At 37.2% G+C, this 27,374-nt stretch overlaps 1 protein-coding gene across 3 annotated transcripts in view; it reads right to left on the bottom strand.

The window, feature by feature from the left end:
* CDKAL1 (CDK5 regulatory subunit associated protein 1 like 1) overlaps positions 1-27,374 on the bottom strand; it is a 409,759-nt gene that overhangs the window by 84,633 nt on the left and 297,752 nt on the right. For all 3 annotated transcript variants that reach the window (XM_069853739.1, XM_069853740.1, XM_069853741.1), the window contains one exon: positions 22,273-22,335. In XM_069853739.1, coding sequence (XP_069709840.1) covers positions 22,273-22,335 — 63 coding nt within the window. The remainder of the gene's footprint in view (positions 1-22,272; positions 22,336-27,374) is intronic.

Genomic DNA, 27,374 nt, shown 5'->3' with positions numbered 1-27,374 from the left:
GGTCTCTTTTGAAACCAAACTACAGTACTGAACGTCCTAAGTTATCACCATAAATATTCACCTTCACAGCTTCAGAAGTTGGCAAGTATGAGAGAACACACTGAAGATAAACATTTGGTTTCTACCCCAAGAAAAAGAAACGGCAAATCGAGCCAAGTTGTTTCCATATTTTTCAACATGATTTAAACAACAGATCTGTTTTCTAGTTCTGGACATATCTTCCAGTGCATATGCTAGTATCAATTCCAAACTTGGAGGGGGGGAGACTATTTAGAAACTAAATTCCCTACCACCCACCGCCCTTTTGAGAGTTTCTAGCTTCTTTGACCCAATGCCAACATGATAATTTCACATAAAACAGGAGTGTAGGAGGGTATTATTGGCACTAAAGCATGGGAATAACCTGGGGGAGAAAAAGTGTTTTTCTTATTCCTCCCTTAAGCATAACTTCTGAAAATAAAAGGGGGGAGGGGTGTTGGACAGAAGAAACGTCTTTTTTAGCACAAAAGGCAGAAGATAAAGTAGTCAGATAAGAAATAATCAAGTATGGGAAGAGTAAAAAGTTTACAAGAGAGTATTTCAAAAATTAATTCAAAGCAGGAAATTAATCCTGTATTTAAACAAAGCATAGTTTAATTTTCTCCTTCCTTACCTGTAACATAGAAATAAGATGGCCCACAGGGATTTACAAAACGTGCTTTATGTGCATGGTGAAGGGGAGAGACATGGCCCGCTGCAGTGGGTGTGTGGGAATGACAAATATGGAGCATAACCAGAAGCAGCTAGAGCAAAGAGCAGCACTGCAGGGTACTGACTCTGCCTGGAAAACATATATCTTTCCAGTCCCTTCAGTCCCCAATGCGTGAGCAGTCCCACGAGCCTGATAACAAAAGTTCAGTCCTTCAGCTTCCATTTGCTGATAAGAGGCAAGTTGAGCTACAGGGAAAAGCTCTTAACTTTGCTCCCCCCTTCATACGTCCTTCTACTAATGCCCAAGAACAAAACTAGTATGGTCAGGATATGGTTATAAAAAAGAACAAGGAGTATGGAAGCCAGTTGCTGACTTTGTTCCCACGTAACACTGAATCCCCTGCTTTACGGCTTGTGTGGATCTCCCATCATGTTAGATTCTAAATTCCTCCACCTATTTCTTCAACAGACAACAAGAGAAGGCTGCTGCTAGTGCAACAGTCAGGGTTTTGCCTTGGCACAGTAAAACCCCGCTACACGGGGGAAAGAGAAATCTTTACAGAAGTCTGGAAGGAGGCTGCTAAAACCAAAGGAAGGTTTTTTTAGCTTTCAGAATACCACTTGTGTTTATACCACCCCTGCTCATTTCAAGTGTTTTCCTGGGAGGAAAATTTCCTACATGGAAACATGGGGAGGCTTCCTTGCTCATATTATGAGTTTTTCCACTTAAAGGAGCATATGGTCTAATGTGTGAGTTTTAATTAAATGCAATCATTTGTAACTCTGAAAAACATATACAAAAGCCCATATTGAATCAACATAACTGCAGTCAGTGACATCTATATTCCACAATAAAACAATAAATATTCCACAATAGTATACTTCTAAGATTAAAAAGGGGGGAAGAAGTAATTTCAATGAGTTATGATCTGTGGTTCCTGCTGCTATTTGAAAAAAATATATCCTTTGATCTTTACTATAAAGAACAAACAATACTTGTGATACAGTGCAAAGAAAGCCTGGATTTCTACTGAGTTGACACTTTATTCATTTAGTAAAGAAGGAAAAGGTGACTGCATGGAAGCCGGTGTCATGAATCATTCCAATAATTCAACCTATGCCACCCAGCTGCACATATCTCTTAGAACTACATGCAAAACATTAATGCACTCAAGCATGATGCTCTACCCTTGCAAGACAGACCTCTTTTTGTCAGCTTGAATAAGCTCATACAACTTCATAACATGCAAATCTGAGACCAGCTTAATTATACTTGATGATAGGAGAAGCTATGTATTTGTGTAGAGTTGCTTCTATCCAGGAAAAAAAATCCAGATATATCTATAAATCACAATACTAATCAAATAAAAATAATCCAAATATCCCTTGAAGAAAATACAAAATTATCATGCTTTCTTTGGCTAGAATTTGTCTTTCCACTTGCTTCTAAATGTTTCCTCTCATCATGCCTCCTTCTTAATCATCTGACCCACTGTCCAGCTTCAGCCCTGCACAATTTACAAACTCTTCCTCCCTGTCAGCCACAAAGGTAGCTGTTTTTCTTTCAGTACTGCAAGAAGAAAAGGAAAGAAAAAAGCTACAAAAAGTTTGTTGTATATGCCACACTTTGATACTTCACAAGAAAAGCAGCAAGGCAGGAATCAGATAATCCTCCTCGCTCCACTAAAATTTAGTATTGTCATCTTAAGATATAGCATAGCTCAGAGATCCAAGATGGCTCAGAACACTGAAGTAAGTGGAATGGGTAGCAATACTCTATCCCTCTGTTGATTTAAAAACAATGGTGGTATAGCCACAATGGTCTAAGGATAAAAGAAAAGCAAAGCTAATAGGGTAATTTTATTTTTTTTAAAATAAAATGAGATTAGCTGATATAATTGGGAGAAACAGGAGCTTTCAACAGCCTGATTTGTCTGTTTTTTCTAACAGTAGTAATTTATCTTATAGAAGACATTCTCTCTGCATGCAGACTGTCTCTACATACTTTGAAGTCAGTCTTTACCAAGAGTGCTTTCCAGAACAGCACAAGGCACACGGCCTGACCAGGATGGGGCTGATTTAATATCGTTTCTACAGATGTGAACTTCATTGGCTTTGATGGACTTACCCATATCCTCAATCCATTCTGTGGAAATGTGTGGAAATTGTGGGACTGCTGCATGTGTCCTATACAGTGACCTGCAACTCCACAGTGGCATTTAGCTGAGGTTTTCAGGCAACTGTGACCAAACTCAGAACTATTGCTTTGACCTGCATATTTGACATTTGATACATGACTTCAGCAAACTTCCTCTTCCATGACACTGTTTGTGAAAACAATCAGTGCTGTGCCGTGTTCATATGTTTTCTGCATGAGTGAACTACCCTGGGCTCTTCTGATGCAGCAAACATATGACTACTCATTAAAATATACAATGGTTAAAATTGGACAAGATGGTACAGAAGAGGAAAATGGACTTCCATGGAAGTTCTGATATAAAAAGACAAAACCCCCCAAGCAACGACTTAAAAGATCTTGTTCAAAAGTCCTTCCAGTTAAAACAAAATTTCACATTATATTAGTCCTAACGCAATATTTCTCTCATTCTGACACAGAAATAAAATCGATAGTTTACTATGCATCTGCAAAAAGACTTCATTTTTAATTTCACCTCACAAACATAAACCCAAAATATTTTACTGGAAGTGTATTTTACTTCAGGAGATACAAATTACAATGGACTAACTGCCTGATCAAGCAGGAATAAACAAAACCCCACCAAAATAAAATTAGTACCGAGATTCATCTATAAAACCAAGTGTATAAACAAAGTTGAAGGTCATGACAAAAATACTATAAACATGTGGAAATCACTGGTATGGCTTTAAGTCAATAAAATATAATACAAGCACAGCAGGAAGCCCCCCTTTAACTATCTAAATGCAGCATGTCAGGGCACCATTAACTGTTTTGTATTGCTTTGTTGAGGTTTGGTGCATACAAACATGCAGATGATTTAGAACGACTGAAATACATCTGTAAAAAACAGGTAGAGAGATGATGATTAAAACTGTATGTAATCTTCTTGGGATTTGGGATTAGGCAGAAGCAGCCAACTAATTACACATTCTGTTCATTTAAGCTGAAGGAACAAAGAAGGTTTTACAGTTGCTACATTCATCACACATTTTTCAGTGTTATGTGGCAAACAATATTTATATCTTTCCTCCAAGCAAAGCAGACACTGAGTCTGGTAGGACTGTTGTTTCTTTTTTTAAGCATTTGTTTCTTCACTTGCTGGTTTTCTCATAAGTTTCTCGAGGTATATCTGAAGGCACATTCACCTTGGTTTTCATAAAAAATATTTAGACCAGTCGCACCATTTACAAGGGCACTGCCCCACTCATATAACTTCTTCAGGAGAAAGGGCAGACTTTGAAAAAGTCCTTTGTTTTTTTTTTTCCTTCCTACCTGACTGCATTTGTAACACTGCTCCTTTCATTACTTTTTCTAGGGTTCCCATACCTGGAATATTTCATCGAGAGCAGAGACAGCATCCAACATACATGGGCACAAGTTCTCCTCTGTAGAATGTATTAGAGGAAAAGCAGTAAAAGGTGGCAAGACTCTTGCATTTTTTTAAAAACAGGAGATCTAAGTATATTAAAGGAGCAGGTTTTGCTCCTTTATGGACCCCAGAGGGAACCTCTCCATAGTCAGGATGTGTGCAACATGGTATGGAAAAACCCATCTGGACTCTGCCCAATGCTGCATGAACGCAAGGTTTGCAGGATCTGAAGGGACATAAGACCTCCTATTTCTACCCTCCTTTTTATTCTATCTCTTTAAAGTGGAAATTTTATTCAGCCAATTGCTGTCAGGCCTTTTTATGGATATCCAGAAACAAACATGTACCAACTCTACCTCTCTCCTTGCCCTCCATGTTCCACTGGGAACAGCACCAACTGTAGCTACATGACTGAGTGTGCAAAGCAAGAAAATACCTACTGTCCTTTGAAGCTAGCTGCTCCCCCAGCAATTCCTGTACAAAATTCTTTAAATATTTTTGTAAATTTTCAGGAACAACAAAGGACTTCTTTCACTTGTGTAAAAAAAAATTTAATTATGCTAAACAGACACTTTCAAGACGAAAAAGTAACCACAAATTTTTCAGAAAAAAATTCTAAGTGACTGAAAAAGGTAATGAAGATAATGATGCCCCAACTTGCATATTTCTGTTACTACAAAAGCCTTCTTTGCTTTATGTATAGGGTATCTATTTTCATAAGATTGTGTTCAGTTCTAAGTTACAGTTTGCTGTCATTTGGTACATATTTGGTACCATATAATTGAGATTCGTGCTTCACACACTGTGCTTTCATTATGCATGCTCACTGCAAACAGTTTCAGTGAGGGTATCACTTTCTTAAAATAAAGTGTTTAAAAATAATTAAGTCTTTTATGTGAGGTCAACTTTTCTCAAGGCAGAATGTGATCTTTAACTAATGCTGGAGATCCTGTGTCTCTGATGGAAAAAGTATGAAAGTGTAGACTTTATGAAAGTGCTAAAATTAAAAAGTGAAGCAGGTGCTTCAAGTTTCTGCAGAGACATGTGCAGACTTTTGGTTAGGATTTTTAAGCGCCTATTCATTAGACTCTTTGTAAGACAAAGCCGTGCACAGAGCCAGCTGGCTTTCAGGTACTTCTGCTGCTGTCCAATGTATTAAACTGTGAAAGTGGTGCAGAATAATAATTCAGAGGCTGAGACCACAAGTACAGTTAAACACTATCAAAACTGAAGAAGATGAAATCATTTGAAAGTGTAAAAAGCAGCAGTCTGGCACTTTTACCAGGCACTCTGGAAAAAAGCAATTTTCCCTAAATGAATTTTGTTTACATGGAAAAAAACCAAAAAGGTTGCATTTGAAAAATTATCCAGTAATTTCCAAACCTGCCATGCTGAAATTAAAATAAAAAGTACCTAAAGGCATTGTCCGCAACATACCAAGAGCAAAGAGGAGTTCAAAATACTTAAACAAATAAAAGTCCACCTTGATCCCCCCTTACTTCCCTGATCATTGGAATACCTTTAAAATCATCAATTGTAAATGCATTTGTTAAAAATAATTACTTTATTGTGGATACAAATTACTGTGCTTGTTAAAAAGATTTTTTTTTTTTGTTATGTGGTCTGTCTGTATACAGACTTGTATTTGTGGCATGGTACAGCACACACAGCAATAAATCTGTAATATTTATATACACACACTTAGGTGTAAGCCTAAATTTACACCCCTAGAGACAAAGGATATCACTACTAACAGAGCCTCACTTGGAATTTATCCAGCTTTTGAACTGTAGATTAAGTACTACTTTTATTTTCTTGGAGAAATAAGGTAGAATTTATCATATTCAGCGAGAACAGAATGGCAAGGTTCACAAGACAGATGGTGCCTGAGTACCACAGCAGTTGTCACTTTGTTGTTCACTGCTGAGGAAATACAGCAGAACAATGACTTCTGACTGGTATTTGACTCAGACACACAAATGCATGTCAGCCAAGCCTTCTCCATACATTCATACATTCCCACGTGCCTGATATTTTTCCTACGGAATACATTTTTTTCCCCCACAAATTAGCTGCTAGTCACTTTTAATTATGGATAATTTATAGGCTTCAGCTTAGAAGTCGAAAGCTATTGTACTTCCAAGAAGAAAACAGGCTGATACCTTATTTTTAAATATTCAGCAGAAGCAGGATTTTGGCAAGATTCTGAAAGAGGAGACAAACCCCTACTACCACCACAAAGTGCACATAAACACATATTCATTGGTAAGTAACTATCTCTTCTCATTCACTCTAGGTTTTTCTTTTCATGGAATTATGATCTCAGAACTATGATAAGCTGCAGTGAAGGAAAAATGTACAGCAAAGCACAGCAGATCTCTTTCTAAAGATAAATCCGAGAGCATTCTCAACAAATATTACGTATATGCCTGTGATATAACAGCATATTATCTACCACTAAAGACAAAATTGCTTTCTTGGCAATAACATTATCCTATTTCCAATATGAATAACTGCATTACTTTGATTTAGGTATGAGGCATTACAAAGGTTTTACAGTAAGTACTTCCACTTCCCCTACTTCCATAAAATGTTTTGATGTAATTTCTTAGTAGACACACAGAGCTTGCACAGTCTACATGGTTGCCAAACATTAACAGAGAAATGTATGCTACCTACCCACAGAATACAATCGATAAAGGACTCCCCATCCTCTTAAAACTACACCAGTCACAAGAAAAGGAATTACTCAACGACAGTATTTATAAAAGAGTTTAAAAGCACCAAAACCCTGTATGTAGTCTCAAAGAAGTAAGAAAGAATTTTTAATGTCTTGCATAGTCTTCCAGATTATTATGATATCAAATCCTGTAGGGTTTTAAATACGAACAAGCAGAACTCTTAAAAATAACTACCAATGGTATCTGTTTTCAAAACCCAAACATTCTACAATAAATTGACATTATCCTTTGACACAACATTTCTAAAATAATAACAAAACCAGATACTAGTATATTAAATAGCCATGGAAAGGAATCCGTTAAAAGGTTTAGCAGAATAAACACCCCATAATCCAGGAGGAAATGGTTAATGATCTGCTGTGCCACCTAGACACTTACAAGTCTGTGGGGTTGGATGGCATACACCTGAGAGTACTGAGGGAGCTGGTGGAGGAGCTTGCCAAGCCACTCTCCATCATTTATCAGCAGTCCTGGTTAACATGGGACATCTCAGACAACTGGAGGCTTTACAATGTGATGTCTGTCTACAAGAACAGCCAGAAATATGTCCAGGGAACTACGGGTCTGTCAGTCTGACCTTGGTACTGGGGAAGATTATGAAGAAGTTCATATTGACTGTGCTCAGCAGGCATGTCCAAGACAACCAGGGGATCAGGACAGACAGCATAGGTTTAGAAAAGGCAGGTCCTGCTTGACCAACTTGATCTCCTTCTATGACCAGGTGACCTGCCTAGTGGATGAGGGTAAGCCTGTGGATGTTGTCTACCTAGAATTTAGTAAAGCCTTTGACACAGTCTGCCACAGCATTCTCCTAGAGAAGCTGGCTTAGACAGGTGTACTCTTCACTGGGTTAAAAACTGGCTGGCTGAATGAGCCCAGAGAGTTTTGGTGAATGGAGCTAAATCCAGTTGGTGGCCGTTCACAACCACTGCTGCTCAGGGCTCAGTTTTGGGGTGAGTCTTGTTTGATATCTTTATCAGAGATCTAGATGAGGGGATTGATTGCTGCCCCAATAAGTTTGCAGATGATGCCAGACTGGGCATCAGTGTTGATCTGCTTGAGGATCTAGACAGGCTAGATCAGTGGGCTGAGGTAAATTGTATGGGGTTCAACAAGGCTAAGTGCCTGGTCTTGCGCTTGGGTCTCAACAACCCCATGCAACTCTACAGGCCTGGGGAAGTGTAGCCGGAAAGATGCCCAGTGGAAAAGGACCTGGGGATGCTGGTTGATACCTGACTGATAAGCCAGCAGCCAGCTCAAGTGGCCACGAAGGCTAACAGTATCATGGCTTGTATCAGAAATGGCCTGGCCAGCAGGAGTAGGGAAGTGATTCTGCCCCTGTACTCAGTGCTGGTGAGGCAAATCCTTTGTTCAGTTTTGAGTCCCTCACTACAAGAAAGACATTGAGGTGCTAGAGTGTGTCCGGAGGAGGGCAACGAAGCTGGTGAAGGGGCTGGAGGACAAGTCTTATGAGGAGTATTTAAGGGAACTGGAGAAGAAGAGGCTGAGGGGACACCTTATCACTCTCTACAACTACCTGAAAGGAAGTTGTAGCAAGGTGGGTGTTAGTCTCTTCTCCCACATACCAAGTGACAGGATGAGAGGAATTGGGCTCAAGTTGCATCAGGGGAGGTTTAGGTTGGTTGTTAGGAGGAATTGCTTTAGTGAGAGCGGTGAAGCATTGGAACAGGCAGCCCAGGGAAGTGGTGGAGTCTCCATCCCTAGAGGTAAAAAATGAGTAGATGTGGCACTGCAGGACATGGTTCAGTATGCATGGTGATACTGGGCTGATGATTGGACTTGATGACCTTAGAGGTCTTTTCTAACCTTAATGATTCTAACCTTATCATAGAATTAGGGATTTCTTCTAATCATCCTGCAAGCCCTGAGCTCACCCTTTGACACTACTTCCCAGTGTTTAAATGACAATATCAATGCTTCTTCAGTTCTCAGCAAGATACTTGCAAATATATTCTACCTTTTTCTCCATGATTTGAAGTGAAATACAGGAGTGAATATATCTTGTTTATATCTCATGTAAGTTCAGAGGATCCTTTGCAGAATGCTACTATAAGCAACTGTCATTTTCACTGCAGACCTTTGCTTCCAGCAAGGTATCGGGCTGCTCCAGCTTCCACAAGCCTCTATGGTGATACTGCTGTTCTAAGTTGGAAGCTGGATAATGAAAACACCGGGGAGTAGTATGGATACCAAAGGCTTCTTCCAAGCTTGAGGATCCAGGCTTTTATGAATAACCAACAGGAAGCTTAAGAGAAGATACCAATTATGCCTGATGGCAAGACTTTATCTTTTTAACTTCCATAACGTCTCTGAGGTAAACTATAATTGCAATCATTCAGGCAAAATAAGGTGGGAGGCAAAATTACTCAGGATTATTTGTTGATTTACTAGAGAACTGTAATTCAACACTGGGCACAGTCTGAGCAGTAGTTTGGCTATGAAGATTTTTTTTTAAGTCCTCCTTGGCACACAAGTGAAGATGGTGCTTTTGTAATAATGATTAAGCAGGTTTTGTTTATTCTACTTTTCAGCATCTATACTTAATTTAACACAAATTATTGGTGGATTATGATTCTCTTAAACTCAGATATCTGTTTTAAAAAGCTGTGAGACTGTAGACAAACAAACAAGCTTTGTCTTTAAAAGAAATGTATAAGAAAACATGAATGTGTTTGAGGAAGACAACAGAAAAAGCAAAGTTTTGCAGAAAATTGTGGAAACAAACAAATGTGAGACAGGGTGCTCTCAGGACCCAGACCGTACTAGAACTGAAGGAATTTTATAACTTTATTAAATATGGTGATTGATTTTAAAAAAATCTTTCACAATAATTGTTTCTTGCTGTAGTACATCAAACAACTTTCTAACACGCTATTAGTTTTGAACCCTAAGTATAGCTTTAAATTATAAAGAATTCATGCCAGATGTCTCAAAATAAACCTCATCTACTCAACAGAGATATTATCAAGCCTGGCAGAAATAAAATTAGAACAGTAAGTTTTGCTGTAGTTGATGGGGTTTTGGACAAACATTACTCCTCCTATGTTAGACACGGAATTCTTCTGTACCTGATTCTTAAGGTACTTTCACAAGCATCGCAGAAAGAATATTAAATTAAATAAAAAAAAAAATTCTAAAATACCTGCAAGCTCTACTAATGAGAATATTGAGGAAAACTGAGAGAAAAAGTAAAATACAAGAGACCGCCTCCCCCTTCCAGCCCCCCCCAATCACACAATAATTCAATTTATAGCTGTCAATGAAAAATTAGTGGCTGAAATATTTCCATACCATTCGATTGGTGAGGAACACTTACGAAAGCACAACCAGTGTGACTAGAAAATGCTGGACTTGGAGCTATACAGATTCACCTACTGGAGTTCTTTTAAGAGGATAAAGTACTGGTATTTGCCCACCATTTCATAGAGTGTCACATCCATAGCAGTATAGGTGGAAGGGAATCCAGGGCAGCTTCTCATACAATGGTCTTTGAAAATTTAAAAGGTGAAGGAAAGGTAGCATCTGGCTCATGGCTGTAACATGTTCTATATCATAGGATAAATTTTTCCCTTAAGGCATATTGTAAAATATCACAGAATGCAAGCCACCTAATGAGAAGGAGTACAGATAGCTGCTTATTTGTAAATTATAAATTAAAAAAAAATCCGGACTGTTTAACAACTGCATGTTGGCTGATTAATTTCTACATACATATTGGGAGACTATTAATTTTGCTAATCCAACAATCCAACTGTTGTCAAACTCTATCAAAAGCACTCAATATGGCCAATTACTAACTTTTCTATATTATGTGTAAAATTCAAATTCTTTAACTTTCCCCAAGATGTGAATTTAAACATAATAATTTTAAAATGTTCTACATGTATAGAATTTAAAACCGGATGACATTCTGTTTCAAGATATGTTTACAAAGAAGCAGGGAACTTTGGCATATCCTCAAGGCAAAAGAAAGAGAAATTAAGATTTAATTAAACCAGCTGAGATACAACTCAAATACTTTAGACAAGTGCATTGTTCCCAATAGAAGGCAAAATACATTAAAATTAAAATAGTAAGAGTAAAATTGCATTACAGGCACTCCCAACACAAACTGTATGACAGGACTGTTGCTCTCTTTTGTATCACTGGAACCTATAGGAATTAAATACACAAACACATACGTATGTGCACTCTTCTTTTCCATATACATGTACTTATTAAAAAGTCCTGTCTAAATTTTTTTCGTTCAGAATATGATTAATGCAGCCTATCAGAAGCCAGATGGTGCAAAACCAGAGCCATCAATCAAAATGAAAAGACCACTGAGTGCTATACAGAGTGATGTGCTCTCAAATGGAATTTCTGGTCACAGACCCTAACATGTAATGCGCAGGAGAAGCCATAAACATCGCGGCACTGCCCCTGAGGAACGGCCAGAAACACATGAGGTTTTGTTAGGCAAAAAACCTGGAGAAGTAGTACTTGCTGCTGCAGTTTCTGTCTGAGAAAGGCTCTGCAAACCAAATAGATGTACTTTAAATAAAAAAATTAAAAGCAAGCTCTTTACTGAGTTTAATAATGTTTGCACTGATGACAGTATCTGTCAAACTGTTCACTTGCCATTTGATTTAACATGGGATTGCGCCATAGATTAACAAAGCAGCTGCCACTGTCTGTCTTACACAAGAATTGGTATTTAATGTCTGTTCCCATACAAAACTTACAAATGGTTCATATTTTTAGCTTTATATTACACATTTTCTGCAAATGTTCTATGGAAAACAAGGTTGGCATTTGCAATGTAAAACAGTGATGTTTAAGTCTTGTATGGTTTTGTACCAAGCAGGCCCTTCATATAAAAAAACAAGCTTGTAAAAATAAAAGGCATGAAGGAGCACAATTTGCCATACACATGCCTCATAAATGATGTCAGCAATATTAAAGGAGATGTGAAAATCAGCAGCATTAAGAATAAATAGGTACTCTTCCCTGAAAAAAACACAATAGTATGAAAAAAAAGCATTTGTCAGCATGACTGCTTGTATTTGCAACCTGAAATGTTTTATCACAACACTTCTCTTATGTGTGCTACATATATATATTATAATTTCGCAGAAGTATACTTTGGAAAAAAAATTATCTCATGCTATGTTTCAAAGACTTCTGTCAACTACTTGCAAACCCATCTTCTCTTTTCTGTAAGGCTCAATGACTAGATATGACTATCATGATTATGAGGAAAGGGTGAAAGAAAAAAACATACATGACCTTAAGCAGCATTTATATGAACTAAAATGCCATCTTTAAAGTTCAACCTCTTAGTTGCTTTCAGTGATATTAGAAAATGACACATTTATCACAAAGGAATTGTAATGCTCTTGTTCCTTTAAGGAGACATAAACTCCCCATTTTTATCCTGATGGACCATGAGATACCAAACCTGAAATTCACCATTGGCTTCACAAGCCTCTTATATTTCAGACACTGCAAATCAAATAGAGGCAGTCTCTAGAATCACAGGAAGAAGCTTGGAAAGATGATTTTTCTTGACATTGGAATCTTGCCAGAATTTGAAATTATATAGTAAATTCCAAAGAAGATGGCTGCCATACAAGTCTCTCAAGCTAGAGCCTTTCTCTCAAAAATTGCATGGAAGGATGGATAATTTATTTTATCCACATTTGGATGGATACAGTCTTTTGGATGAAAACTATTTTATGTTCATAAAATACCATAATACAGAGGAAAAACAATATGAAGAGTATATAATATTTAGGGAAGGAAATATGCTCTGTTAATGTGCATTCATAACAAAATCCAGGTTTGTACCTCTCTTCCTACTGACAGCACCAGTACTTCTGTGCCTTCTAGCACCTCCTACACTAACACTCAAGTACAGCTGAAATCAAATCATGTGTTTTAGATGCTTTCTTTTGCTCTGGATTGGGACCTAAACCTCCATGGTATGTCTACACTGCAGAGTGAACTCAAGGTCTACTGACTCTGAGCCTCCACACCTGAACTAGGTTTGGAAGTCTTTTAAGGCTATCCTTATTTACATGAGTAGAGCATACTAGGTATCTGGGTAATTTAACTGAACATTGCTAATTGTATTTGCAAGTACGCATGCTAAATCACTAGAGCACTAACTTCCTTCAGTGCTCATCCCACAATTCTTGAAAAGGATGAGCAACTGTTAAAACCATAGGATGCTTTTCTAGTTACATCTGAATACAAACACCTTCTCTCCCCTAAGACCATGAGCCCTTCCCTCAGACACAGGCAAATAGTGCAAGACCACTGAGAATACATTTGCAAGAACTCTAAATTTCACATGCAGCTAAGACAGATGTTTTGCTGCAGGTGATGATCCCCTGAATTAACTATGCAAAATCCACATCGTTTGCCAGCAGATTCTGAGACTCCTACTTCAGCTTCCCTTCAAAGCAGAGCACTTGAGCTCATGATGAGAGTTGTGAGTATGTGTTCTGCTGATAGACAGCAGAACAAGCTTCCTGTGTAGGAAAATCTTAAGTCCAAATTCTGTCTATAGTTTTACTCAGACACTTTACTTAGACTTGTCTTTTCAACTGTATGATAGCTAACCTTTCCAGACTATTTTAAGTGGGATATAGTACACAGATGAAATTATAACAAAATAAAAAGAAAAGGGAGCATTTCTAGTTCCAAGAGTGTTCCAGCAGAAAATGTAGTCAGTGTTGACATTTTTACAAACTGGGAGAAACATGATGCTTGAAAAACCAGACTGTTTCTGGATGATACTTGGAATTAATATAAAATAAAAACTTTTGTTGTTGATGGGTTTCTCTGTGCATGTGTATGGCTGTGAAGAAGAGTATTAAGACAAGATAAAGAGATTGACTCTTCCATACTCTTATTATCAGACACAAAGCCAGAAAATACACTCCCGTTTTAAGGCTTTATATCAAAGGGTCATTAAAACAAGCTTTTAAATAGGAATGAGGAAAAAGAAAAGTAAATGGAATATGATCACTCCCTAAAATATAGTAAAAATCTTACCCAAGATTGGGTACCAGAAGATGAAAGTAATAAAAGCATTGCTGGCAACTTGGTTAACATCCAGAACTTTAAATAACAAGTCAAATTAATTCAACTACACAGAAAAACTCGAACAATTTCATGAGAGAAACCAACTATTGCTCTTCAGTGAGAAGACAGGCCTCAAGCTGCACCAGGGGAGGTTCAGACTTTCGTGTCAGTACCACAGTAATGATGGACAAAGTACACAAGCAATACAACACACGCAGCAAAAGGTAATGCCTTTCTCTTGAAAACAACAAGAGGAGTAATACACCTCAAACAATTTGTTTTACTTGAGTTCATATGACAGATATTTAATATCCCCATAAAACTTGTCTCTCTATATTGAAATTATATTTCACTAATGGTTTGGAGGTAGAAAATACTAATTTGAGGCAATTTGCTATACCAGGTAGCATTTGCATGCTGTACCAGGAAGAAAAACTGAAGTAAACGACCACTATTTGCACAATTATCTAACTGAAAAAATGTATAGTTGGTTTTACATGAAGGGGGAGGGATATATGTGGATTTCATCAGCTAATTTCTTAAAACTGTTCTTAAGATCTTTAATTAAGACATTTCAATAATACATTGGTACATGTGAAACATCATTAACCATCTAAGCTCATACATCATCACACAGCATTACCTTTTTTATAGAAGCAAACATGATTCGACAGACTATTGCTAAAAGATGCTAGAAAGATCATTTTAAAAGGAAAAGCTTCCCTTCTAGTTGATAATTAGGGTAATGATCCCAAAAAATTCAGTTAGCATCAGACAGGGTTAGATGCTTTACCAAATTATAGCAAAAGTCACCAGCATTGAAAACAGTTTTAACCAAAGCATTAAGCATATATACTCTACCTGTTACATTTTAGGGTTTTTTTGTAAAACAAAACCAATAAACAAACTATTGGTGTTACAGCAACCGATTCATGAATTGGGTTGTTTGTTGTGTTTGGCGTCCACCCCTCCCCATGTACACTCCAAATAAGATTGTACTTCTTTTATCCCAATATTTCAGCTGCAGAATTAAGACAGAGCAGATATATCTTTTTCTATACAGCTTATTCAACAGAGAAGCAAGCTCTTTCGTTGCATTGCTTTCCTTGTTTATTCGCCTATTCTCTACAAAACCCTGGAACTATTGCTGGTATTTGAACAGCTGTTTATAAACTGGCTATATATTAGCTCATTCTGTGTTACAGATGGCATAAACTTCAATGCAGCTAAGAGTTAAGTCAAGAAAAAGCAGAAGCTTTTCAGGCCATTAGATTATCTTTGCTATCATCAAGTAATGTTCAAGTGTGCCATTAGCAGAAGGCCACTGCATTGCTCTTCCAAATAGAAATTGCTTTTCTCTTTCAGTAGTCTTCTTTGAAGCCTCACATCCTATCAAGAGCACAAAACAGTTTTATGTAACCTCCTCCAAAAAGCAGTTCTGAACACGAAGGAAGGGAAAAAAGAAGAATGGATGTAGGTTACAATAAGAATATTTCCATAAAATGTGGTCATATCTGACATCTCAGCTATTAAATTAAACCTGAAATCTATTTTAAGGAAGGAGATAGCAAAAGGCTCTGTCTCTTTTCAGCAATAACCTAGAAATTTTTTCATCTTAAGGAAGAACAATTCAAAGCACCTGCTTTAGGAAATTCAGACTATGGCTTATATCACAGGCACAGCAACCTCACAGCCGCCTTATGATTTAGTACAATGCTGTTTCTGGAATAAATGGAAAGCAGGTTAAAAGGATTTTTGTTATTTTCCAGAATCATATACCCAAGTCATTACCCAAAAAATATGAAGGCTGAGACAGTATCTTGAACTACTTTCTTTTTTTTCTGCTTCAAAAGTAAAACCTACACATTCATGGCACTTGCAGTGCACACACACATCTTACAAAACAGTTAATAGCTGAGAAATATTACTATCCTTAGGAAAAATAACAAGAATATATGTAAAGGATCCACAGAAGTTCCAGCTTCCCTGAACATGGGAGAAAAAGGAAAGAAAGCAGCTCACTAGTAGAAAAACTGGTCCCAACAGAAGTGCTTAACTTCCAATCTCCTTGTTTCTGCTGTTTAACTAAGCAATCCTCACCATGGTGAAGATGGTTTCACTGGTTCTTGGTGCCAGTACCACATCCTCCACTGCCCTGCCAGAGCCTACAGTCCCCAGAGGCAATGAGCGCCAGCCCAGGCACTGGAAGGAGTGCAGGACTTGACAGATTTTGCTACGAGAAGCCAACTGACTCTAACTCCTTACCCCTTACCCAGGACTTTTCTCTTGCTTTTGGATACTTTATGTTATTGGCAACGAAAACGAGTTAGATCACACAGATAAGCCTCGACAGGTAGTGCCAAAAAAGATCTACCTGTTTGCTAGTGGCTCATGTCCGCTTCATTATGAAAATACAGTTTTACCTTCTCGTTACTTACAGCTTCTGTCTAGTAGTATAGGTTTTGGGTTTGTTTGTTTGTTTGTTTTATTTACAAATGCCTCAAAATCTCCAGAGAAGTTACAGAACCCAGCAGAAGAAATACGTGCCCTGCAACCGAAATTTAAGAATCCTGGCATTAGTTTATTTATTTTCCATTAAAAATTGCAGTAAGAGTCTGTGCATTATTGAAATAATTGGTTGAAAACAATTATCGTGCTAAGTCCGTAAGCGACAGGCGCCATTAGCACCTTAACTTTAAGGATAGGCATACATCTTGTTATTAATCTTCCTTGAAACAGTTATGCACACATCTACCTTTATCAAAGGCAGTGGAATACAGGACATCACTCCTTTGCCTCTCAAAATTGTTCACTGGGCTAAGAGCTAGCCAAAAAAAAAAAAAAAAAAGCTTTTGTCACTTAATCATGTATCTTGATATAATGGTCCATATCTCACCAATCACACAGGCATTGTCTATAGGATTTTAGTTTTTTGAGTGCTTTAACAGTTCCAGAACACATTAATAAGTAATATTTTAAAGCATGCGTCTTAAAGCTTTTATAACTGTTTCAGTGATACTGCATCAATTAGAGCACACTTTGAAATTGTAATTTATGTTTTTCATCTTGAACGCTTCCAGCTTGGGAAAAAAATCTCTCAAAAAATTTTCAATTCACATAACATTGACTTTATTTCTTACTTGGCTGGACACAGCATTCGCTAAAACAAATCACTAACACTGTAAGACATGACCTTATTTTTTCATAGATCATGCCCTATCCTTGAGCAAGAGATTCAGGTTGCAAAAGGCAGAAAGGAATTCAAAGCTGAGTTTTAAGCACAACTCACAGGATTTCTCACTGTAACAGCACGATGCTGCCAGAGGCATGTATGGACGTGCCCTAAGGTGTCTCTCTCTCTCTGGCTCTCCCCTCAAGGCAGAGCAGCAAAATGAACAGCAGCTCTGCTATACTGTGTTTACTATATGTAAAAACATTCTTTTGCACAGCAAAAATTGAGGATTATAGTTTTAAACAACTCCTCCAGGGCTAGACTGAATACTTAACTCATCAGACAAAAAGAAGAAAAGAAACTAGGGCTTTGTGCTGCTGAATTTGGACACTTATTGCATATTGGATCCTGAAACTCATATTAAGCTTCTCAAACCTGTTGTTTTGACCAGGTAACCTGCTATAACAACTGCCTTCATAGCTTTCAACAAACTGGGTAACAAGTTCTAAAGGGCAAACTTCATTTGGGAGAAAGATACTATGGGAGTTAAACATCCACTGCAGACAGAATGTGGTGTGGAACCTTACAGTGTACGTATGAAAAAGATTCAGCAGAAATTACCAGTGTGCAAACACAATCTTTCATTTAATGAGCAGGTAGAAAACTGGCCAGATTATAGCTAAGGGTAAAAAGAGTGCTCCACAAATATCTTCTTCTTAATTTTAAATCACTAAAACTGTTGTTGATACAGCTTTATGAGAGATGTAACTTTTATCTTATTTTTCTCATGCTTCTAGAATAAGATAAACTGCACATGTAATTGGAAGAGCTGTTTTATTGCTAACTAGAGAAAAGTTAAACATCAGTCAGAACTTGACTCTCAAGAAAGCCAGACTATACATACTCCTACTCTGCACAGACAGAGGAAAAAGTATTTCAGAACAAGGAATGGCTTCGTCTACAAATAGTTCTATGTATTTTTACACTTGTTAACCAAAATAAGTTTGAACAAATGGCAATCAAACACCCATCTGGAATGGCTTTTCACAATCAAGATATATCTTAGCATTTCCTAAATAATTATTTAGTTTTGGAAAGAATGAATTTTAGAAGCTATTTATTTAACAACAACAAAAAAATAATCTGAGAACAGTGAGCTTTTTATATGCATCTGACATCAAGAATTCAATATATTTGCCAGGCATTCAAGACAGACACTACAATGAGCTTTTTTTCAGAGGCATGGTATCTGAAAGACTCACAGGTTCCATAGTTGGAGGCTCTGCAACCATTATGGTGACATCAGGTGAAAGAAAATAGGATCAAATGCCCTGAATAGGATAAATATACAAGTAAAGGGCAATTTTTGAGATTTGCAGTTTTATGGCTTTATCTGAACAATGAGAAGGGCAACTAGATGGTAAACTGTACATATTTAGGCATTAAAGAACAAAGGAGCTTAACTACTGTCCTCTGCTATCAGCAGAGCCAGAATGTTCCACTTTTCCACCCCTTTTGCACAGAAGAATTTAAAAGCAGTGCCCCTTCTGCTGCTGAATTAAGGCCTCACCGGATAAAACTCTGCACCTGGAAGTGGAAGGTAAAGGAAATCCCTGCTTTCCACCTCCATAAAAGAGCTGACTTTTTACCTGGGAATGCAGAACTATAGACATCTAGAATGTCTATCAGGCTGCAGTAAACGCATTAGATAGACAAATACATATCATGGTGAAATTTCCAGGAATAGCTACTACTAATAGCTACTAGGTCGTCTCCTGACCAGACAGGAATAGTAATAAGGATAGCAACATTAGTGTAGTTGCTCCATGAATAAATAACTCTCTGGTTTAGTGAATGAAGTAGCATCTTGGAAGAATGAACATTTTTTGATTAGTTTTTCTCTTTTCTACATGATATCCTATCACAAAAGGATGAAGTACTATCAAATTTCCACAGACAGTCCCGTTGCAGCCACTGTAGTTTATGAGCTTCCTTTGTACATCTGTTTTAACTATAACTACCGAGCTTCAACTTATCCCTAAAGGTTATCTCTTTTCTACTTCAGGTTCTCAGAAAAAAAACTTTTTATCAATCAACTAAGAATTCTGAAAGCCAGTATTTCAAGTCATTCATGCCATGATCCTGCATCACAAACACTTTCACAAAGTCATCACAAAATCTCCTTTTTACACTTACTGAAAATAATCTACAAATAGCAAAAACCCACCACCCTAAACCAACCCTTTGGCCATGTAAATTAGACAAAACAGAACCAGTGTAAAAGCAATACAGCCCTCCACTTGAAATAACTATACTTTCAACTAACGTTGAGTAGTGTTAGATTTAACATTAAAATAGAAGTCCCTCCCCCAGACTGCAACAATTTTGAAATTGGCAGCTGAGGTGGCAATTAAAAGCACAGAGCAGGAAATCTGCAATTAATTCATTCATAGAATCATAGAATGACCAGGTTGGAAGAGACCCACCGGATCATCAAGTCCAACCATTCCTATCAAACACTAAACCATGCCCCTTAGCACCTCATCCACCTGTGCCTTAAACACCTCCAGGGAAGGTGACTCAACCACCTCCCTGGGCAGCCTGTTCCAGTGCCCAATGACCCTTTTTGTGAAAAATTTTTTCCTAATATCCAGCCTAAATCTCCCCTGGCAGAGCTTGAGGCCATTCCCTCTTGTCCTGTCCCCTGTCACTTGGGAGAAGAGGCCAGCTCCCTCCTCTCTACAACGTCCTTTCAGGTAGTTGTAGAGAGCAATGAGGTCTCCCCTCAGCCTCCTCTTCTCCAGGCTAAACAACCCCAGCTCCCTCAGCCGCTCCTTGTAAGACTTGTTCTCCAGCCCCTTCACCAGCTTTGTTGCTCTTCTCTGGACTCGCTCCAGAGCCTCAACATTCTTCTTGTGGTGAGGGGCCCAGAACTGAGCACAGTATTTGAGGAGCGGTCTCACCAGTGCCGAGTACAGAGGGAGAACATTCACAGCCACTACAAATAAGCAGTAGTCAGCAAAAGGAAAAACTTCACTGTTAAATGGAAAATAAGGGAAGACCATCTTTTTAATAAACTTTCACTTGTCCTTTTTTGCCGCTTTTACTCTCTGATATATAAGCAAAATGTGCTTGGAAGCAGCAAAAGAGCGGAGCTTCAAAAATCACTCAAACAATTGTGCTACTTTTAATAATTTATTAAAAGTCCTAAAACAATGATCAAAAAGGAATGTATCTAAGCATTTATATTGAATTCCGCATTGCCTGATGACTAATTTGTAAAGAGTGCACAAGTCTTCACAACTGAAGCCAAAACCGTTTGAGGATACTTTGATATAATGCCACAGAGAATATGAGCAGGAAGGCAGCAGGAGTTACAAATGGCCAAGCTCCATTAAAAGTGCTAATAAAAGAAAAATGGAATCTCCTTTAACTATGAATAAAAACTGTTTGGCACAGAAGACTTTAGACATAGAGAGGAATATCAATGCTTCTGGTTCATCAGTTGCTTCGCCTTATTAGATCTTAATTGACTTACTATTACATATACCTTGAAATGTTTCAACTTAAAAAAGCAATGATCCCATTCAAAGTCTTGTCACACTAATTCCCTTTATTCTTCATGTTTCCCAGTTTTCACTGACCCTTAGTATCTACTTCACCAATCCTTGTAAATAATGCAAGTCTACCAATAAAAAAAAAATTTGAAGTAATGGATTTAGCTTAAAATTGTATATAATTATTAAAATTATAGAATACACCTACTTTTTGACAATGTTTTTTTTCTGAAACCATAAATTTTCATGTTGTTGGGAGTTACAGAACTCTCATAGCAACAGCCTACCTGATAAACTTAATCCATTAATATTTACACAATGTATTTCTCTCTTATAGACATATCTATATTTACACATACATGCATATGTTCATGCATACAGAAACGTGCACATACAGACACACTTCTGCTACCTTCTTCCTCCAAATATAAAATCTAGCTAACTTTTCCAATGTATTGCTATGTGGTGCATGGCCAGGAAAAGAAGGGCCAGGGATCAGAACTTTCCTTTGTAATGTCTAAACAAAAGAAGTTTCAAATCTTTCTTTTTTTTTTGAAAAAAAAAAGATATTTACATAATCACATGCATTTTGCAAAACAGAAGCAGCAAAGAGTGATATCACACTGCCGACAATTTTTTTTAAAAAAGCATGCCCACAGATGCATCCAAGGTGCATCCAAGAACTCCCTGAAAATATTTACAAATCTACTTAACTCTCCTTCAGTCTGCTGATTAATGCTGTCTTTTGCACAATCTCTACTAAAACCTCATGACAAAAAGTTATAGCATAAAAATGCTGTGATTTCTGTCTCCTGGTTCTTCATAATCTTCTCGTGCCAACTTTATTTTTTTTGTTTCACACTGCAGTGTCTTTAAAGAAGTGATCTTCTCTTACCCTATAGTATGGGACATAATAAACAACTTTTACCAGGGCTCCCAGACCTTACAAACAAAGATCAAGTTATAACGATGATGTGTATTTCTTCTTCTCCCAGACAACCATCAGGGTATTAGCAAAGCAGCCTCTTCTACTGTTGCTTTCAAAATCAATAGATAATTCATTAGTATCATGTATCTCAGGGCCTAATTGACAAAACAGGCTAAGCAACATACTCAAGGGTAACACAGTTTCTAAACAGAGAGTAATAAAGAGGGGAATCTGATACCACATATGGTCACTTTGCAGGATTTAGTGTCAGTCTATAAATCATACTTCTATGAGGTTAATGTGAGTCATTGGTTTCACAAATCAGAAAATGCAGCTTTTCAAGCTTAGCTTGAAGAAACAAAGAAACATTTATATGATAGCATAATTTAAACAACATGAATACCCTAGCACTTTCAGTTTTATAATTTCCTCTCATTTTTGCATATTAAATATGAAATAGAGTTATCACTCCAGTTTGGAATTATTCTTAACAATAAAACGTAAGACGTATATTTTTTCTTACCTTGTGATCATATGGATTGTATGAATGAAACAGCTGGGACAGATCCTTTGTTCTCTGTTTTTTCTGAAAAGTGATATTAATAAATATACTGTATTAGTAAGGTTAAAAGAGAAGAAAGAGACTACTGATTTAGAAAGCTGTATGCAGGTACAAACACATTCTCTCCCCACTTTGTAAATGGAACTGTAGGTAAGAAGAGCAGTGTATGCAGATTAAGGAAGTAATTAACATATATATTAACTATGTTAAGAACATATCCTTAATAAATAATAAACAGTAATCTATGGGATATCAGTGGAATGTGTAAACAATTCAGATTTGGTTTAATTTCTGCACAATACATCACAAATAATGTCTTAGAATACAGATAACAAAACTTGAAGATTAGGCTCCAGTCTTGCAAAGACTTGTCTAGTATTCTAGCATGTACACGCAGTCATGCATTATAGCAGATTAGGTTTAAAGGAAGTCAGTTTAAAGAAGAATAATTTCTTATTTTTCGATTTCTTTTGATGCTCATACTCTCATTGCTTTGATTGTGGAAAATTACTAGGTGGTATGCTATTTAATGCCGAGGCAAAGGGGAAAAACCTCCTTCTGTTAAGACCAAAGTTCAAAGACAAAACCTGCTTAATCCAGCTCCTACTGAAAGAGCTTTCAGTGATTTCAGCAGATGTTAAATAGAATCTCTCGGCTGCATCCTATGGAGGGGGGGCAGGGAGGGGAGAAAAACGCCCTTCATCTTTAATGCAGGGATGAGTCACTAATAAGTTCAAAGTTTCGTTACATCAAAACTGACACTGACTTATCTCACAGCTTGGGAAGGCAAAGCATTACATGCTGGAAAATGAACTATAAGAACCCCTTGCTTGTAGTCTGTACCATTGCCTTATTATAGCCATACTGTGAAAGTAGTTTTCCAACTAAACTGGTAGGATATCTTCATGTTTCCAAAATGCTGGTAACTAACTACACAGCTGCATGGCTGCACTATTTAACTTCTGGAAACTATAGGACAATTTACTCATTTTTTACTATGCAAAAGGAACTATGTATTTCCTTTCTTTACATGATTTTTATTTCAGTGATATGTTCAGATACAGCAACTTAAACATAAAAGCTATAACTTTAGTTTCTAGCACAAATTTATGACAGCTGGATAGTTCTGAGTCATTAAAGGTATCAGATCAATATTACCACTTCTGTGAGGTCCCTACCTATTGTCGTGGTTTTAGTTACAACCGCTGAAGAGTCAAGACAATAATTTTTTCTCACCATCCCTCTTGAAACAAGAACAGTAAATTTTGTTTAACTATGACAAGTTTCCTTCTGTCATAAACAATTTACTAAATTACTATAAGTAAAACCTAACAGGACTTGTTTTCCTGCTTACTAAGGGGCTTTAAAATGAAAAAAATGTTATTAAAAAAAGACGTTTCTGTCAGCATAGACTTTCTGAGCAGTCGAACATGCCTTTGCCAAAAAAAAGATCTCCCTTAGCAGAGGAAACTTTGCCCTTTAATCCCCATTAACACCTATTTTACTTCCAATGGGAAAAAAAACCCCACTCAAATGAAAGTATCAGGTAGCAAAACCTAAATTCCATTGCCACCCTACAATGACTTCTTTCCTTGTAGTACAGTTGTACACAGTGAAAGTGCTTAAAATACTACAAAAGGGATCTGGAGTAATTTGATAAAAATTGAACAGAGATATCAAAATTATTATTATAAAGGTTACTTGAAAAACTAATTTAAGGTGGAATCATGCAAGAAGTGTCCAAGGGCTGCCAAAAGTGAAAAGGTGTCTTAGGAGTCTCATAGCAGCATCAGTCTCATAGCTTATTTCCGTACTTCACTCAGGCTTGCCATATTTTGATGCAGCCTATGTCAAGTGACCGCGGAACATTTCCTTGAACCAAGTTACTCTTGGTAACTTGCAATACTCTTACCCAGTCTTCTTTTCCTTCATGGTCACAGTGAATAGAAAGGCAACCAGATGAATATCTTTATTTCAGTTCTCTTCCCTCACCTACCATCTTGTCCCTCATTTCTCTTTTATGTACTGCTGCTCAGAATTAACATATAATTATATTTTGCCACAGGTACTTCATTTAACTTAGAGTTTATAAAGCACCTCACATATTTGAGAATGCTAACAACCAATAGCAACATTGTTTTTCTTCCAAACAAGTCTGGAAAACCACATTACCTGCTTGTGTGGTATCTAATGAATTACATTATTTAGTGAGCCAAAGTAGAATTTGACTATGACTTTGACAGACTTCAGAAGAAGAATGAAGCAGCTTTGCAAGTACTTTCACATTTTACTTCCCCAAAAGCACAGAGGTTCCAGAGCAAAAACCATGAGACTGGACTTTTCTTTTCTGAAACAGCATGACATTTTGTGTTACAGCATTCTCTAACATCAGTAATGTGTTTTCTGAATAACAATTAAGCTATATCTGTCTTTTCCTTCACATTATACCTGTGATCTCAAAACTACAAAGGTCTTGGGTAGTTCCAAACTCCAAACTTATATAAAACAGAATGGATTCGGGAGCACTCTTTCTAAAGACACTCACTGGCCTAACTTTATTCTCTGAAAAGTTATTTGGCGAGCCACCAGAGAGGGATGTAGTGATTACTCCCACCAAGGTACATTTAAAATCCTTGCTTGGAGATTCAATCCATAAAGCCTTAAATCTATGCACCTATAGCCACCACAGGGCTGTAAGCCAAGCCACTGAAACTGCCACGTTATCAAAGTTTACAGATTGATTTTTGTTCTGCAAAACAACCTTTAAAGAAGTCATTAGAAATCAGTGAACTGTTCTCTTTGACCTTGAGTTATTCAGTGCATCACCCTCTTAGAAATGATCCTGAAAAAAATGTTGTGCCCCAGCCAGATTTCTTGATAAAATCCTAACTGGTGTTCATTTTGCTCTTGTGTCTGTGCCCTGCTAAGGTCTGAAAGGGCAAAAGTGACAATACAAGCCTGACAAGTTTTCAACTTCCCACCACTAATTCACTCCTACTGATACTATTCTTGTCTTTCTAATGACATCTACAGTGAAGCATACAAAATCATTTGGGGATTAGCTAGTCTTTTTGACCTGGCCTACCTGAATTACTATCTTAAAATAGACTTATGGTTCTACTTCAACTATTGATACATGTGTATTACTTTACTATTTAGTTTGGTTTAAGAAATTATTTTCTTATAATTCTTGGTCCATACATATGATTCGTACATGGAAAATGTCACTTTGTGTCCAAAGTGTTATATTCAGCAGTTTACCTCAATGTTCCAGGATGGTGGACATTTTTTCCAACTCCAATTAACAAGAGAACTATACATTCATAATTCATATTTTGCATACTCTTTAGTCTTTTGTATACTTACTGATTTTTTCCTAAAAATTTTAGAAAAAGGTTTTATGAGCCTGTGCAATGTCCTTTTGTCTGACAGAAGGAAATATACAAAACTTTATGCCCCTTTACTATTTATATTAATCTAGAAAATGATCGCAAACATCAAAGTGATTCTGTCTTCAGGATTATGGCAACACAAATAGTCATGGTTTAGTCTATCTCATATTTTAAGTAGAAATTCTTATTTATAGAAAAATACATTTTCAAAAATGGTAACATTACCTACTAAAAATGCAGCATATGAAAATTTTCCAAGGACTATGAAGCTCTGAAGACTCGTACTCATGCTGAATCTGCAATAACTAAATGTCAGAACAACAACAGCCTGTTTAATCTGCCCAAGGCCATTGGAATCAACAATGGACAAACAGCATTAGACCACATCCAAGAGAGTGGTGACTCCTATATGCAAATGAAGACTTCAGAATTACATTTGAACCTAAAGGTCCCTCTGAGGACCAAGCACCTATCTCAAAGCCACATGTTAATCCTCCACATCGGGACATATAGCCGGGGATGGCCTCATAGCTGCTGCTCCACTGGTAACCACAGGTAAGCATGTGAATGAATGCCAGTGACCAAAGAAATGTGTTGGACAAATAGTTATCTGCTTTCAACAACAGTGGCTTGGTTCCACTAATAACAACAGCTTAATAAGTAAAAGGTGCTTGAGAAATTTTTGTTTCTCTCTCTGCCTCACTTCAATTCTTTATCAGAGAAAAGTGAATTTACAAAACAGTCTTTAAACTTCCTGTGACATTCTAACTTGAAACACCAGATAGGAGTACACAATTCATAATCACTAGTAAAGCCTACAAAAAACCCCAAAACAAAACAAAAACCCAAAAAAATTCCATGGCACCACTAAAACACTGAATTACATTTCCATTTTTTGACTTCTAACTATCTCTGAGAAAAAAATTCATAGTCAATGGAGGAATTTACCAGAGAGGCTGATTACATATCTATTTTTATTGCAGGTAATAATGTTTTCTCCCTTAAAATTAAAGACTATTCCACCTTATCTGTAGATAGTAACTTCCTTCCCTTCTAGTCAGTGCAGAAGTATGTGGTACACAAAAATACTGATGCTATTTCAGCTTCCTTGCAACTGAAAACTCAGAATTCCATGAGGGTTTCCAGATGGACTCACAGGGGAAGGAGGATGAGTAATGAATGCTCATGGCCAGTACAAAACTCATAGGACTACTCTTTCCTATAAGCATTTTTTTAATATTGGATGATCAAAATTGACCCCCAAAATTTGACTTTCAGCATCCTTGCAATCTCTAGCTATTTCAGGCTTGACAGTAAAGTTCAGAAAGAACTCTGCCTCTTCCTTCACCTGAACATTCTCCACATTTTATTTTCCAGTGTCCATTAATTCTTTTTTCTTAACAGCATGGCCTAGATTGCACCCATAGCTGTATGTTTACTTTAAGAGGCTCAAATTCAAAACGAATTTGTATAAAACTTATGAGGAAGGAGTTGGTAATTTTCATTCCAATCAGTTTCTGCTGTAAAAACAAAGCAAAATTCAAGTAAGTAGAACACCAACTTGGTTCCCCAAGTGTATTTCCAGCCTGGCTTTGAATTTTGACTGCTTTCTCAAGCCAGATAGTCATGTTCCTTGAAAGCATAAGACTTGTATGCGACAAGATGTCTAAA

The sequence above is a fragment of the Phaenicophaeus curvirostris genome, chromosome 3, assembly GCF_032191515.1.
Source record: "Phaenicophaeus curvirostris isolate KB17595 chromosome 3, BPBGC_Pcur_1.0, whole genome shotgun sequence".
NCBI classification, from domain to species: domain Eukaryota; kingdom Metazoa; phylum Chordata; class Aves; order Cuculiformes; family Cuculidae; genus Phaenicophaeus; species Phaenicophaeus curvirostris.
The sequence above is the reverse complement of the archived record's forward strand: the minus strand, read 5'-3'. Positions and strand labels throughout refer to the sequence as shown.